Below are 15,520 nucleotides of genomic sequence, written 5' to 3'. Positions count from 1 at the left end.
GATCGAGGAGATTACTGCCCGGGAAAACCAAGAAACGAGGAGGAAGAATCCATGGCTGTTCTCCTCTGGACGAAGAATCTCATATGCCGAGAATCGTCACAAGCTCGGATCTTTGGAGCTCCAAGACATGCGAAATAAACCTTCTCCTTGGCTTGTCGAGATCAATATTATCAAAGGAAAACATATGGTTTTACCCCATTATAGGGCAACAGATATATTTAGGGTTTGTGTAGCTTCTTCTCCGTGATGGGGAAGAGTGGGGCGAGCAGCGAGCTCGCCAAGCTCGATGTCCTCGTCGCGCAGCTCGAATCGATGGCGGCGTCCTTCAAGTTGCAGCAGCATTTGGATCCGCTCATTTGCTTCGATCTCCTGGCGGATCTCATCTGGACGATCGACGACGAGTCTCCGGTATAGTGTCGAAATATCGCAACGCCGCTCGGATCTCATGCTGGATTTCTTGAATTCTCTCGCTTCCAGGACCGGATTCTGGCCTGCCAGAGGAAATGCGAGGACGCTCTACAGAATTTACTGCTCCTGGGAGTCCGACCGCCCGTGAGACATCTCGCTGCGTCGGCAGTCTTAGAACTGATGATCAAAGGAGACAGCATTTCTATTTATTCGCGGGCGAGCAGTCTTCAAGGATGGCTCACCGATAACAAGAAGGGCGACCCTTCTTCATTCATTGGTAAACTTCTTCTCTATCTCTTTCATCCTTTTTATATCTCTGTCTCGGTTGGAATAGGTGCTGCCCAATGCTTGGGCACTTTATATCGCTCATATGGACCAAAGATCACTTCAAATCTTGGAGAGACGAGCACTCTAGTGGCAAAGCTGATGAGATTTCAGGAGGTATTTTGGCTTACGGCTCGATTTACGGTAAAAGTTTGTGCTTGCTCTTCGTAGGTGTCGGTAAGACAGGCAGGGATACAGCTTCTTCACGATGCGCTAGAAGGTTGCGGGGGAATTGGTCCTTGGTCTGCCTATGCAGATGGATTGCGGGTGATATTAAAGTCGGGCGTGACAGACAAAAGTGCTGGTGTGAAGGCCATATCAGCCGGGTGCTTGAGACTATTTGCTGTCACTGGAGGCCCCGGATTTGGCCCAGGAGCTCTTGAGAATTGCGCTAGTCTGTGCCTAAAGGTACGATGAACATTTCCTTTTTCGAGCATCCAAAGTTCTTTACTTTCTTTTCCAGGCTTTAGAAGACGCATCGCAGTCTGTACAAGATGGCTTTGCAGCAGCTCTGGGCGCTCTTGTCGCACTTGGGCTGAATCCACAAGGACAGGTGTTTTCATTTTTGGTTGTGCTTGTGCTTTATCTGACTAGTGTTACAGATTCAACCAAAAGGGAAAGGTGGTGCGCCTCCCCCACCAGCTAAAGTTCTGGAAGGCGCTTTGGACAAGTACCTAGTTGCACCGTTTGTGAAAGGTAGGAAGAAGCTTGGCATCTAACCTGTATAATTCGTCAGTATCAGGTCCTCGGCATAAAGCCTTTCGGGTCGGGCTTGCAATGGCATGGGTAGCTTTCTTGCAGGTAAAGTAGTTCTCAAGAAGGTTCCTTTTGAAGTTGTAACCTTACAGGAAATGCACTTGTGCTATTCAAAAAATGACTTTGAGCTGGGAGCCTACGCAACCCAAGTAATCAACTTGCTTCGCTCAGCCAACTCGCAAATAGACCCACACGCCCAGGTTCAGATTTTTTGAAGCTATGTTATGTGAATTTCTAGATTTTCCACTTTACAGGCTTGTGTCTTGTACATTCTTCGTGTTGGCATTGTTGAGCAAATGGGAGAACCGGGTCAAAAGGAGTTAATGAGTATGCTATGTAAACAGGTATTTGTTTTTCCTTACCTTAACAGTTTAGTTATACTCGCGAAATTGGAACAGCTCAACTTAGCCGACAACAGCCCTTCAATGCTTGTGGTTTTACTGAGGACGCTGTCACACCTTTTGACAACGCTTGGAGAGGTTTGTACACTTCCTTTATTCGGTGAAATTCTATTGTTTTGAAAAAGAAAACAGGTGACATTATCTGCTCGTGATGCTTTGGACGGTGCGCTAGTTTCAAGCTCGTCGCATTATTCAGTAGAGGTACGTGTTTAAGTCGTAGTCCAAAATTAGATCAGATGAACAGGTACGCGTGGAAGCAGCGCTAACTTTGCGGACACTTGCGGAAGTAGATCCAACATTTGCAAGTAACGTTATGTCTTGTGCCGTGACAACCCTGTGGGCAGTGCATGAGGCAGTCGCTGTAGAAAAGGTATTAAGAATGCCAAACTGTTTCTTTTCTTAGCCGGTTACTTTGCAGGGTGATCGTCTGAAGCTTCAACTAGGTGCACTACATGGACAGGCTGCGTTGCTGGCCGCACTTCTTGCATCATACCCGAAGCTATTACTTGGCCTGCCGTCAAGGTACTGGTACGCTGACGTTTCATTTGACAACGTTTATTTGGTGTAGACTGCCGCTGGCTGTTCTGGACGTTGGAAGAAAACTTGTTTTACAACCCGTTAGAAACTCTCTTTCTGCAGCGTCTGAGAAAGAGGCGGGATGGATGCTGATAAGCTCTTTTGTTTCATCTCTGCCTAGAGAAGTGCGCTGCACCTCTTACTGGAATACTAGATACTGACTATACCTGTCACAGGAACTCAGAGAAAAAGAACGTGAGCTGATTAGCCTGTGGACCGCTCCAGTTTCTGGAAATATTGACGGCATGCTTAAACAACTGGGAGGAAATCTTGCTGCCGAAATCAGGTATATCGAACGAACAATGTGTGGGTCAAAATTGACACATTTATTTACTAGTGGCTGGTCGGCAGCAGTCGAAGCACTGACGGCTTTTGTTAAAAACTACTTAATGGCTCATATTTCTCCTGAGCGCGAAGGAATGCTAATTCAACCCGTACTTGGATATTTGAGCGGGTAATGCATGCTCCTTTCTGATAGCTTCAATTTGATGTGCTTCTAAATTTGTTTTTCCAGTTCCCTCTCGTGCCTTTCGTCAACCGTGCTACAGCAAGCAACTCCACCTTTAAAACCATTCGTTGATGTTTTTATAATCAAAGTCCTACGGGCGTTCAGAACGCTTCCGGCTCCACTTTCCTACAAGAACGAGCATACCCAACTTTTGAGGATTTGTACTGCTCCTTTCAGGTATGCGTTCCATCTGGTGTTTTTCTCTAACCTTCAATTCTGACAGAGAACCTTCGAGCTATGGGGAAAGCTCTTCTTTGCGTTTGTTGCTTGATACAAGAGATGCCTCACTTGGTCCATGGCTACCTGGAAGGTTGTAAAGCGTTTTTTTTAAAGAACGATTTAATAGTTTTCTCTTCAGAGATTCATTTCAAGACGAAATGCGTGCATTCGAAGGTGGTGGAGACGGATTGCTTCCATGTGTATGGGAGGAAGTGCCTGCGTTTCCACAGGTTTGTCACGTGCCTTTATTATGCTTCTGTTAACAATGAGTTATTTCAGCCGGTTCCCATGGAAACCACGCTCGTCGACGAGATGATGTTGTGCTTGGGAACACTTTTTGGAACCCAGGTAATGATATAGTTTAACTTGGCTCATCTATTTATTTTGCTGGAAATTCCCAGTCCGAAACTACAAGGCTACAAGTGCTGGACGTGATGGAAATGTCAATTAAAAATGGGAAAAAGCCCTCGTATGATGCGAGCTTAACAAATATCTGTGTTGCGCTACTTGGAAGTCTTAAGGTATGCAACATTATTGTGATTATTTTTATGCTCATTGTTTATATTGCTACAACTTTTAGAAATCTGTAGTACAACGGATTCAAGAACATCCTGAAGGAGAGGTTTTGAAACGTATTCAGACGTTGTTTGAGGTCAGATTATTTGTATAAGCAAGTCCATTTTACTGACTGTAGCACGTGCAGGACATTCTCTCGGAAGAAACAAGTGCCACGACCCACCGCCGTGCTGCTGCCGAAGGACTTGGCTTACTGGCAAAAATGGGAACAGATGTTTACGCTGCACGTCTGGTATCGATGCCGTTGCCCATGTCAAACAATCCTTTTTTTTTTTTTTTGCAGATGCGATCTCTTTTGAGCGATGTAGGTGGAGCAAACGAATCTTTGCACAAAGGCTCAGTTGCATTCGTTCTTGGATGTATTCATCGCAGGTTATACGGGCTTTTATCTAGGCTGTTGATGCTAATAATCTTTTGATGTTACAGTGTAGGGGGTATGGCACTTTCAGCTCTTGTTCCAGCAACTGTGCAAGCCATATGCTCAATGGCTCGGGACGCTAAAGAGGGGCACCACGTCTGGATTTTGCATGGCTTATGGCTTACCATCGAATCTGCTGGTCTATCGTTTGTTCCGCATGTGCAGGTATTTTTTGTGTGTGTGAATAAAAGTGATATTTGTGTCTTGCAGGCGACGTTGACTCTAGTTATGGATATCATACTATCTGAGGATCATAATCATCCAGAAATACGAGAGAGCATTGGTCGTGTGGTGAATGCTATTGTGGCTGTTCTTGGGCCCGAATTATCCTTTGGAAGCTCACTTTACTCGCGGTGCAAGGTAACATTTCAAGCCCGCAGCTCAGATTACTGACCAGGGATCTTATGTAGTCCGTTGTATCAGTCGTAAGTTCTGGTGAGGAACCAGGAGCGCTTTTAGAGTGAGTGGGTGTACATGTTCTGGACTCTTGTTTATTTTTGTGTTTTAACGTAGGGGCGTGAGATATATACAACAGTTGGTGGTTTTCGCTCCACAGGCTCTTCCCGTCCATGCTCACGTTGAGACCCTTCTTCCGACGTTGTTCTCGAAGCAGGTTTGCTATCAATAATATTGTCTATATCTAATCTATTACTATTGCAGCCATCTTTGAGGCATGCTGCAGTTTCGACGTTAAGGCATCTCTGTGAACGCGATCCAGTACTTTTAAAGGATTCCTGTGAAAGAAGTCCTAACGTGATTTTTCAGGTGGCCATGAATAACGAAAGGATTGAGGAAGATTTATTTGCAATGCTAGATACCGAAACTGATTCAAAGTAAGCCTGTTTCACTCTGCTGTTTTTCAAAGTGTCTATTTTCAGGATTATTAAAACCGTCCGTCTGACGCTGCAACGCCTTCTGGATTCAGCCTGTCCGTCGTACACCTCTCGCTGGATTCAAATATGCCGCACTGTTGTAAGATCAATTTGTAAGTTCTGTTATGTGAGTCTATACGAGTTGACCTGTGTACTGTTGATGTAGGTCCTTGCGAGCTCGAAACCAAATGTTTCGTCCTCTAATGCAATTGGTGGAGCTGAAGAGCCAGTGGGTGAAGATGATGAAGGTAGCATGATTGGTTCTCGAAATTCCGAGCCAGCGAAATCTGAAGTAAGGAGAGAAGTTGATCTTTTACCTCGTTATACAACGCGCGTTTTTGCGGCAGAGTATGTTGATTCATTTTTATATGCACACAACATTACGGGCTTCTTTTTTTTTTTTTTTCTTTTTTCAGATGTCTCAGTCGCATTCCAACTGCAGTGGGGGCTGATCCTCTGCATTTTGACATCAATCAAGCACGACAACATCTGGCAAGAAACCCGGGTGCCGACCTGCTAGTTCTTCATTTAGGCGAGCTGGTTGCACTTGCGTATCAGGTCTTGTATCGGTGTGCATTACCTGAGTCTCATATTACCGAAATGCAGGTTGCAACTGGAGCAATGGAAAGCATCAGAACTATCGGTGTCGGCCTACTGGATACAATACTTGAAAAGGTACCGCAAGTTTGTATCTATCCTGTGTAGAAACTCAATATTTTTCGTATCGCCGCAGTTCGGAAAAACAGAAGATCCAGACCCAGAGTATGCGGGCCACCTCTTATTGGAGCAATATCAGGTTCCTCTAGGCACAGGAATTGATTAATATTGACTCTTTTTCTCTATTGTCAGGCTCAATTCTTGTCAGCTGTCCGCACGGCATTAGAACCGTCTGCCAGTCCGTTGCTTATGGCTTCAGGTGCAAGACTGGCCGCGAGGGTATGCAAAAATTTCAAAGATGATTTGTTTAATGACTGTTATTCTTTTCAGATTGTGACGAGTGGAGTTGCTGGCAATGACCGTGGAGTTCTTCAAAGAGTTTTGAACTTAATATCTCGTCCTTTGTCGAACTGGGATAGCCTCAATTACACTTCCTACGCCGAGTGGGTTTGTTGTAAGGTACGTATAATTTGAGGCACCTGACTATACGTCGCATAAATATTGATCTGCAGGTAAAAGCTGGCTTACTTGGTGCTCATGCCGCCGTGAAAACGTATGCTCTCGCCTGTTTGAAAAGCGGGCCTGAAAAGGCTGTAGTCGGAAATCTCTTGATTTCCCTTCTGGGGAACCATGTTAACTTACTCAATCGTTGCTGGATTGGCCTTCTCAAGGATTACACTATGGTTTGCACTCAATTTTCGGGAAAGATGCAGGTACGAAATCATACATTTCGGTTCTTACAAAGACTATGTGTTTGGTGCAGCAAAATTATAAACCGTTTTTGGAAGGAATGGAGTCACCAGCTATTGCTGCAAAGCTTCAACCTCACCTGCACGAAGTTTCTTCACTTATCCTGGAAGCTGTTGCCGTGGATGCCGTACCTGCTTCAAACGCAGTGCCTACCGAGTTGTCAACGCTGAAACCTGTTGAACTCAACAACAGCGATTTCTTGCTCATATGGGCTTTATCAGTCCTCATTTTGCTAAACAAGGGGTCGAAAGTCTCTGATCGTAGTCATCATGCCCGAAGTTTTCCTTCGTTCAGCGGAAGGATAATGGGAAACAGTCCTGCGGGAAATGCAAACTTACAGCTTGTAGCATTACGTGCTCTTCGATGCCTTTGCTCTCCCAGTTTCTACTCACCCGCAATGCTTTCAATTGACCTGTGCCAGGAACTTCTATCTGTAAGTCTAGCGCGTTACTCTTGGCTTTTTTGTTGGCATTTTCTGTATCTAACGTTTCTAAACAGATGCTTCTCAATCCGAGTTTTCAGGCCTATTCTTGGGCCCCGATGGCAATCGTATGTGTCGTAGAGCAAGTGAGTTTATCCTTTCAAACCTTTTATATTATTTTTAATTTTCTAATGCTTTCGTAGATTGTGAATTCGACGCCTGAAACATACCTTCACAACGAAGATTTAGTTGTTACCATTGTCGATATTTCCATGAGTTATTGTAGCGATCTGCTGGCCAGGTGAGACTTTGTTCCTGGATTATCACCTGAAACTCGCGCTTTTTATTTTCTTCAGCGAAGAAAATAGATGGGACACATTTGAAAGCGATGCAGTTGTTTGTTGCGCTCTTTCTACCTTAGGAAATCTGGTTGCTTGTCTAAATAGCAAGGTTTGCGACCTTGCTAAGCTTCACAAGCTTCTAATAATTGTATGTCAGATGCAAGGCGACCTTATTCCACAACTGCTATGTGCGGGCTTGAAGCTTCTGAGCTTGCGAGGACTCTCAGGAAATGCTCTGTCATCCGTAACAACATTTGTTACATGCCTCACAACGGCTGCGTCGAAAACTGGTAAAATATTTCTCTTGGCATGCGTAGGGCTCTGATTTGGTGTGTAATGCTCAGATGAGTCGTCTGTGGAGCATTTCCCAGTTGAGGACAGATGCGCTGTTCTATCAGCTTCCGTTGAGAGCTTGGCATCAATGTGTGAAAAGCAGTGGAATACTAAGAGCTTGGACCAGAACACCATACAACACGTACAAATCTTGCTGGGCATATTGGTGGCTGTAGCACGCACAGTGCCAGATAGTGATGCTACCCGGAGTCTGAAATCATCTGCTCAAAAGTGCTGCATCGATTCTCTTCGTGCTGCTCTGGCGACGAACAATCCGTTGGTATGTTGTCTCTCGTGAGTGCTTTCTCCGTGGATTGTACTGATCGTCTCATTTGTCAGGTTCAACTAGCTGTTGTTCAGACTCTAAGCGCCACTGTACAAGCAGGAATCACAGAGCAACCAAAGGCTAGCAAATGTAGCTGGGCGTTGTTGCTCATGCGCGAGCTTGGGGCAGATGTCGCATGCATAGTCGAGGCTTTGCCAAAGGTTGGTTTCAGCTTGGACGAATTCGTTTCGTAACTTGTTTTCCAGGGAACGTTGTCATCCGCTCAAACCAACGCCGTTGTGGAGAGTTTGAAACTATTAGTTCAACTCCGATCCTTGGTTGAGGGTGATGATGTTCAACGAGAAGTTTTACACGTCTTGTTAATGGCGATTGTCCAAGCAACAACAGTAAGTTTGAAGTTGAGCCTCCTCATGTGTGCGTTTCTTACACGGTTTTTGTCAGCTGGCAACATCATTCACGAGCGTGGCTGTAAAGCTTGTCACACAATTGGCATCCGTGCCTGCATCCGCCACCCAATTTAAAGCCGTGCTACTGGATCTGCCGCCTGAAGCCCGAGGAAAACTACAGGCAAGGGTTTGCTGTGATTCTTTTCCTCCATCATGAGACATGTTTCTCCATCTTGCAGGAGATTATTAGAACGTCTGTGACTCAGGATGCACGCGCTTCGCCTCCTGTGCCGGGTCCAATCAAGATGCCCGTTGCCATGAAGCCACTTCCTGCCGTCATCGCAAAGCCTGCTTCGCCACCTCCAGTCCCTGCACCAGAGAGCCCGTCAAGCAATGACGAGTGGGACGATTTTCAGTGAGACAAAACAAGAGGTAAACAATGTCAGCACTGATCTATATGTCCAGAAACGACCTTGGCGTTCTTCTTACAGGCGTCAGATCTCGTCAAAACCGCGATCGAGCGAAAATATGAGATTCATTTCTATCTCCCAGTGTGGCCTTCCTAGGCGGTGTACTTGTTGGAGGAGCCTCGGCACTTGTCCACGGGATACTTCTTGTCATTCTTGGCGAGCTTGCGAAGAGCGGCCTGGCTCAAATCCACCCCGCAGACATCCGCCAGGCGCGTGAGATAGAGCAGCACATCGGACAGCTCGTCGCCGAGATGCTCCTTCTCGGCGGCAGTCCAATCGGGAAGGCCTTTCTGAACTTCTCCCTTCCACTGGAACACTTCGGAGAGCTCGCCAACTTCGCCAACCTGTGCGCTTCCCCTCCTGCAAGTAAGTCAGCTGGTCTCTCTCACAGTGCAAAGCATGCGATCTCTCAGAGCGTGCAAAGCAGAAAAGCATAGGGAACATACAACTCTTTAGAGACAGATGGATTTCACACGAGCTACTGGGAAACAAACAGGGGCTCCTTGATAGAGACTCCAGGAAACAAAACAAAACAAACACAGAGAATGGGACTGGAACAGGAGAAATATGGATCATAGCAGCAGGAGCAACAGGAAAAATGGATGGAAAGCTTTGCAGAGTCATACAAGTGCCAGGAGCAGATTTCTTGGGCTGTGGAACTGGTCCCAGTCTCTGGCTTTGGCGAAATCGTCCATTTTTTTAGCCAGCTCCTGGAGGCTCAAGAGGTTGTCCTTGAGAGCGGCATTGGAAGAGGCTCCCACCATTTTGGCTGCAACAAAACAACAAGGCCCAGGGGATATATTTTTAGGGTTTAAAAAGAGCAAGGACCCTCTCTCTCTCTCCAGCCAGTTTGGCACTGGCAACCTACCACTGGTTGGCTGCCAGCTGGAAACTCCCACAGATGTTCTTTTTCTCCAAAGATGGTGGCCACACTTGTCTTGCCGTGGGCCAAAATATTTACATTTTTACAGCGGGTAATTTTGTTTTTCCTTACCTGAAAGGTTAAAAGTAGCGAATATTTTCTGTTTTGGCCATTAAACTTTCGAGGTTTTCTGTTGCGTAGCTCCGCCATGGCAGCGATCACTAATCGCGCGATTTTGGCTAAGCGCGGCGATGGAGGCGAGTTGGAGCTGGAGCTCACCAGCAAGCCGGTGCCGGATCCCTCGCCAGGTCGTGTGATTGTGCGCATTCTTCTCAGGCCGATCAATCCCACGGATCTCATCTCCATCCGCACTGGTCGATTCGGGCATCCGGTCTCTACTCCGGGCTCTGAAGGATACGGGATCGTTCACGCGGTATGTGATCAGACCATTCCTTGGAAAATTCTTGCCTCTCGTGGTTTTGGATGATTTCTCGTTGGCTATGAGCTCTCTATTTTCGTTTTGATGGCTGTCTGGGCTTTAGAACTTGAAAGTTTTGTTGCTAGCTTCTTGCAAGGAGATTCGATGCTAGCCTAGTGCTCGAATTTCCGGCGAACTTAGTTGTGAATCCCAGCTTTCGTTTTTCTTTTGCATTTGGTATGTGATCAGAGAATTCCTTGGAAAAGTCTTGGATGATTGCTCGTTTGCTACGAGTTCCATGGCTTTCTGGGCTTTAGAACTTCTTGCGAGCATTGAATTTCCAGCAAACTTAGTTGTGAATCCCAGCTTACGTTTTTCTTTTGCATTTGGACTGATTGCGTCAAGTTTACAGGTTGGAGATGGTGTCACGAAAGTGAAGGTTGGACAACGCGTAGTTCCTTTCATGTGGGAGGGACTGAAGCAAACCGGCGATGGCTCGTGGCAAGACTACGTCTCCGTGCGAGAAGAGATGCTCTCTTTGGTTCCCGATTCCATTCCCGACGAAGTAGCGGCACAGTTTGTCATCAATCCCTGGACCGCCATTGGGATGCTCAGGGACCTTGCAACTCCTCCAGGGGAATACATCTTGCAAACAGCAGCTGGATCAGTGTTAGGCAGGTCTCGTATTGATTCTTCTTTTTGTTAGGAACGTAACTTAGCTTGTGTTTCTACAGGCAAATCATCCAGCTCGCGAAGCACTTGGGGATCAAGACCATCAACGTTGTGAGACGCGAGGAGCAAAAGGAGGAACTGAGACAACTCGGAGCTGACGAAGTTATATGCTCCACCACCGAAGGTGACGGCGATGGAGTGAATTCTTGTTCTTGCTAACTTATCTCCTTTTCCAGACGTTGTTGCGAGAGTGAAGGAGATCACGGACAAAAAACTGGTCCACGGGGCTCTAGATTGCGTTGGAGGAGAGCTAACAAAGGTTTTTCTTTTCATGGAAGAATTTCTCGGGCTTTACTCGTCTTTTGCTTCGATTTTCCAGAGTGTGGCAGCAAGCGTGAGGCGAGGGGGCACGGTTTTCGTTTACGGTGTTCTGTCCTCCATGGAAGCAAGCATCCGCATCCACGATCTGCTCCGGCAAGTTCACGTTACCGGCTGGATCCTCGTGAATCACTGGGAGATCGAGCAGGAGAGAAACGCTTTCATCAGCGAAGCATGGAAGCTCTTGGAATCCAAAGTCATCCAGCCCTTTTCCGGCAAGAGATTCCCTCTCTCCGAGTTTAAGGCTGCGATGGAAGCCTCGGAAACAATGGCAAGAGGTGGAAAAGTTTTCCTTGAGAGCTGAAAGACAAGTTTAAAGCTTATGGTTAAGTGCTAAATAAACGTTAAGTTAAGACTCTTTTCTTTTTCAAAACATGGTTTATATTTAGTAGGATTAAGAAATTAGATTTACATTTTTCATAGCATTTAGGTTTACAAAACACTTTAGAGTTGAGTACTTATTATTTATTAATGCAATTAATTAATTTAAAAACTTATAACTTTAAACACATTTTGTGAGTGCATATAAAGGGAATATAGAAATGTGTATATCAATTAGCCCAAAAACCTTAGTTTATATACAAAAGCGAGTGGTCCGGATTGAAACCAATCCGACGGCTATCAAAATCCCACTACACTAATATTAGTATACGACATCGTAACTGTACACTTGGCCCTCAAATCATTCCCTCCTCTCGGAATAATCAAGGTTCTTTTGTAGACGGGCCAGGATCTAGAGGAATGTCAAGAGGCAGGTCTATAGATGGTATTAACTGCTCCTGATCCTTTTGTATGAAGCGTTTCAACCGCTACATATGCACAATCTCCGGAGGATCGGCCTGCTGGATGTCATGCCGAACCTCATAAACTTGCGGTCCAACTTGCTACAACACCCGATACGGTCCTTTCCACTGCGCAAGGAGCCCTTTAGATAAACCACGTATCGTAAGATGGGGAAAACGAACTAACACCAAATCATCCATTTTGTACTCTACAGATGGATGATGATGGGAGTTGTAGCGTCGTTGTTATCTCACTTGTATGCGGCCTAAGTGTTCGGCAGATTCTGCTCGGACAAGTGGAAGAATGCTCATCAAATATTGATTTCATGACCTAGCATTGGGAGCTCGTGGCAATCGCGAAGGTAAACTCAGCTCTATTGGTAATATTGGATCATGACCATATAAAAGTTTATATAGTGAAGAACCAACAGAACTCTACACCCCTGTAACATAGGCATACCGAAGAAACGGCAAATAACCATTCCAATCCGAATACTAAAAGTTCACATCGCAATCATCCCTTTGAATGTCCGAACGAGTCGTTTCACCAGACCATCTGACTATGGATGATAAGCACTCGTGAAAGTGTGGCATATCCCCAACCGAGACGTCAAAACATGAAATGCCTCAACCATTATCCAAAAGAATCCGCTCCGGACAAGAATGCTGGAACACCACTCGATTGAGGAGGAAGTAGCAATTGCAGAGGTGCTAGCAAGAGTACCAACTTCCCCCCAATGAGTCAAGTAGTCAGAAGCAATAATAATATACTTATTGCCAGCAGTGGACCATCGAAAAGGTCCCATAAGATCAAACACCACCAACTCAAATGGATAGGAAATTACAATTGATTTCAACTGTCCTTCCGTAGCACAAGGGGGAGTATTACAAGCTTGGCACCAAACGCAGTTATGCACATACTGGATAACATCACATCGCATCTCCGGCTAATAAAAAGACTTGCGTAGCTTCTTGGTCACACGACAATGTCCCATATGCCCACCTAGAACAAGAGAATCATGGTAGGCATGGAGAAACCGCGGAATAAAGACAGAAGGCACCACTAGCTGTAAATGATCATCAGGATCTGTCCCCACAAAATAAAGAAAGCCATCTTCAAGGCGATATTGAAAATGTAAATGCCGGAAAGGCAAGTCATCAACAAGTGATGCAGGATCCTCAAACGCATCTCAAAGCCTTCGAATCCACGGCTTAATCTTTTGAGCCTCGCAAACCTCATCAAGAAAAGGTAGATCTTGCTCTGCGCCTTGTGGACACTAAACGTCAAGTACAACAACCGCCGACGGCATAGAATCTTCATTTAGAAAATCCATAGATGCTGGAATAATAGGCTCATCAGAAACATGAGAAGAGAGTGGAGAAGGAAGAGGAGCTCGAGAAAGGGCATCAGCATTAGCCATAGAACTAATGAACAACATCAAAATCATATATCTGAAGCTTCAAAGCCCACCAAGTAGTATGACCAACCAGGTTCTTCTACTTCAATAATGAAGTAACGGCAGCATGGTCACCTTTAAGTAACGTCCGATAACCATGTAGATATGCATGAATTTTCTCGAAACCTCAAACTACTGCTAAACACTCCTTCTCTGTCGTGGAGTAGTTCACCTCTGCTGGTTGTAACATACGGCTTATATATGTAATGGGATGACACTGACCAGGCACACTCAGGCTTTCTTGCATTAACACACCTCCATGACCAATATCAGAAGCATCTACGCACAAAATAAAAAGTCGAGTGTAGTCATGATATGCCAAAACTGGAGGAGTCATCAACAACACTTTGAGATCCACAAATGCCTACTCACAATCTGAAGATTAGATGAAAGATGACGGTGATGACTTCAGCAATGTTCACAACGGTGCAGTGCGATCAGAAAGATGATCCACAAAACGACCGAGATACTGCACCTTGCCCAGGAAGCACTGCACATCATTCACACACTTCGGAGTAGGGAACTTTAGAATGGCTACAAGTTTATCAGGACTAACTTGCAAACCCTCACGAAAAATACGGTACCCAAGATAAGTTGTGTCCTTGGACCCAAACATGCACTTCAACCGCTTCAGCTTTAAACTAACATCCCGTAACCGATCCAAGACTTTACACACATCACGAATGTGTTCCTCCCACGTCCCTTCCGAGTGAATCAAGACATCATCAATGAAGTTAGTAGTCACTTCTAGCATATCACAAAGAACCTCATCCATCATCTGCTAGAAAGTTACTAGAGCATTGTTCAAACCAAACGACATCACCAAAAACTCGTACAAACCAAACAGTGTATGAAAAACAGTCTTAGGAATATCTTCTTTGGCCATCGATACTTGCTAATACCCAGAAGCAAAATCTAACTTGGTGAACCAACGACTTCGCCCCAGACGATCCAAGAGATCAGCAATGTGAGGAAGAGGGTACACATCCGGGATCGTCACTTCATTTAACGGACGATAGTCAATGCAAAAACGAATACTCCCATCAGGCTTTGTCACAAGATGAAGTTCACATGCCTAAGGACTCCGCGACTTCTGAATAACACCCTTCTCTAACATCTCCTTGACGTTTGCACATAAAATCTTGATCTCCTTGGGTGACCGACGACAAACCGGAACCTTGATTGAACGAGCATCCCTGGTTGGAATGGGATGACGTGTGGCAATCTTGGCCCCAGACAATAGGTCAAATTCAAAGAGATCAGAATACTCCTTCATGAGCTAGTCAACAGCTGCAATACAAAGATCGTCAAAGGGATCGGAACAGAGAAGAGTAGAACAAGATAGAAACACAAGAGGAAATAGTGGGGGAACAAAAGTAATGGAAGCAGAGGTAGAGGTAAAGGGACGAAAGGTATAGAAGTGAGAGGAATGGTTGAAACATAAGAAAGTATGAGACAAGGGGGAGAAGCTTCAAAGTCACACTTGGCATGATTGCGCTGCAACCAATCCATACCAAAAATGAGGTCAAAAGCTTGACTCAACACCACCTGCAATGACTGTAGCTCAAGCTCGAGATCGCCCACATGCACAACCAGATCTGCCTCATCTCGTGCACATGCATGTGTATGGCCATTGCCATAAAGAATGAAAATTGGGTCCGCCGCATGATGCAAGTGTAGACGACAACGTGTGGCAACAGGTCGAGCAAAAGAAGATAAACTCGAACCTGTATCAACCAACACGGAGAGAATAATAGGAGACCTCTTATAAAAACGAGCTTGGAAAGTAAACATTGGATGAACTGGTGCCGAGTGAACCCCTTGATGATACTCCCGAAAGAAAGATGGAGGAGTCACTAACTTATTCGCGCAAGGTCCCTTTGTTACTCGCGCGACTCCTCATTTCCCGGATGCACCGCGGTGTCCAAACCTTCCACTATAACAGCACCAACGGGACATTGTTGACACCAAGGTCTCCACCCAGTAAATGGAAGTCGCCAATCCGGAAAGCACCGACAACGCCGATAAGTATGACCAACTTCATCACACACCTAGCAACGAACATCACGGCCACGACCACGTCCTCGCCCTTGTCCTTGGACTCGAGTAGCAGCAGCATCAACCTCTATTAGAACAGGACCATTACTCGTAGGAAGTGGAGTTGAAGGACGTGCAGCGAGAAGTGGAAGAGGCGACGTCTCATAACGTTGTGCCAAATGAAGAGCATCGTCAAGGGTGGCAGGAGCAAG

At 45.6% G+C, this 15,520-nt stretch overlaps 3 protein-coding genes across 3 annotated transcripts; 2 read left to right on the top strand and 1 right to left on the bottom strand.

The window, feature by feature from the left end:
• Positions 1-215: 215 nt before the first annotated feature.
• Positions 216-8,778, top strand: LOC9633942 (protein SWEETIE). Its single transcript, XM_024686899.1, has 49 exons — positions 216-408; positions 478-685; positions 743-849; positions 904-1,140; positions 1,196-1,285; positions 1,335-1,428; positions 1,475-1,533; positions 1,581-1,688; positions 1,743-1,832; positions 1,887-1,967; positions 2,022-2,090; positions 2,134-2,259; positions 2,308-2,411; positions 2,458-2,590; positions 2,642-2,751; positions 2,803-2,919; positions 2,980-3,150; positions 3,197-3,283; positions 3,332-3,422; positions 3,472-3,540; positions 3,594-3,713; positions 3,773-3,844; positions 3,896-4,000; positions 4,052-4,140; positions 4,195-4,351; positions 4,397-4,546; positions 4,597-4,646; positions 4,700-4,799; positions 4,847-4,903; positions 4,952-5,019; positions 5,065-5,158; positions 5,225-5,406; positions 5,475-5,616; positions 5,665-5,733; positions 5,792-5,854; positions 5,908-5,994; positions 6,046-6,174; positions 6,228-6,428; positions 6,479-6,898; positions 6,964-7,032; positions 7,090-7,187; positions 7,243-7,336; positions 7,385-7,517; positions 7,572-7,840; positions 7,900-8,046; positions 8,092-8,232; positions 8,288-8,413; positions 8,472-8,664; positions 8,724-8,778. Exons 1-48 carry the CDS (start codon positions 247-249, stop codon positions 8,649-8,651), a joined length of 5,925 nt encoding a protein of 1,974 aa, XP_024542667.1. The 5' UTR covers positions 216-246; the 3' UTR covers positions 8,652-8,664; positions 8,724-8,778.
• Positions 8,771-9,496, bottom strand: LOC9634556 (dCTP pyrophosphatase 1). The gene is made up of 2 exons (XM_002981780.2): positions 9,329-9,496; positions 8,771-9,046 (listed from the first exon to the last, which is right to left on the bottom strand). Exons 1-2 carry the CDS (start codon positions 9,464-9,466, stop codon positions 8,795-8,797), a joined length of 390 nt encoding a protein of 129 aa, XP_002981826.1. The 5' UTR covers positions 9,467-9,496; the 3' UTR covers positions 8,771-8,794.
• A 236-nt stretch (positions 9,497-9,732) lies between these two features.
• Positions 9,733-11,405, top strand: LOC9634555 (enoyl-[acyl-carrier-protein] reductase, mitochondrial). Its single transcript, XM_002981889.2, has 5 exons — positions 9,733-9,997; positions 10,395-10,660; positions 10,717-10,838; positions 10,891-10,973; positions 11,034-11,405. The coding sequence occupies exons 1-5, from the start codon at positions 9,773-9,775 to the stop codon at positions 11,334-11,336; spliced, it is 999 nt and encodes a 332-aa protein (XP_002981935.1). The 5' UTR covers positions 9,733-9,772; the 3' UTR covers positions 11,337-11,405.
• The last annotated feature ends 4,115 nt before the right edge of the window (positions 11,406-15,520 follow it).

Source organism: Selaginella moellendorffii, unplaced genomic scaffold (genome assembly GCF_000143415.4).
Source record: "Selaginella moellendorffii unplaced genomic scaffold, v1.0 SELMOscaffold_51, whole genome shotgun sequence".
NCBI lineage: Eukaryota > Viridiplantae > Streptophyta > Lycopodiopsida > Selaginellales > Selaginellaceae > Selaginella > Selaginella moellendorffii.
Note: the sequence above shows the minus strand (reverse complement) of the source record. Positions and strands in the feature narration are given on the sequence as shown.

Bases quoted from the DNA above. Each gene is read 5' to 3' on its own strand.
- LOC9633942 (XM_024686899.1), top strand. From the start codon at position 247: ATGGGGAAGAGTGGGGCGAGCAGCGAGCTCGCCAAGCTCGATGTCCTC. The intron at 4,001-4,051 runs GTATCGATGCCG...TTTTTTTTGCAG, and splicing joins ATGTTTACGCTGCACGTCTG to ATGCGATCTCTTTTGAGCGA. The intron at 4,547-4,596 runs GTAACATTTCAA...GATCTTATGTAG, and splicing joins CACTTTACTCGCGGTGCAAG to TCCGTTGTATCAGTCGTAAG.
- LOC9634556 (XM_002981780.2), bottom strand. From the start codon at position 9,466: ATGGTGGGAGCCTCTTCCAATGCCGCTCTCAAGGACAACCTCTTGAGC. The intron at 9,047-9,328 runs GTATGACTCTGC...GGAAGCGCACAG, and splicing joins GAAATCTGCTCCTGGCACTT to GTTGGCGAAGTTGGCGAGCT.
- LOC9634555 (XM_002981889.2), top strand. From the start codon at position 9,773: ATGGCAGCGATCACTAATCGCGCGATTTTGGCTAAGCGCGGCGATGGA. The intron at 10,661-10,716 runs GTCTCGTATTGA...GTGTTTCTACAG, and splicing joins GCTGGATCAGTGTTAGGCAG to GCAAATCATCCAGCTCGCGA. The intron at 10,839-10,890 runs GTGACGGCGATG...CTCCTTTTCCAG, and splicing joins TATATGCTCCACCACCGAAG to ACGTTGTTGCGAGAGTGAAG.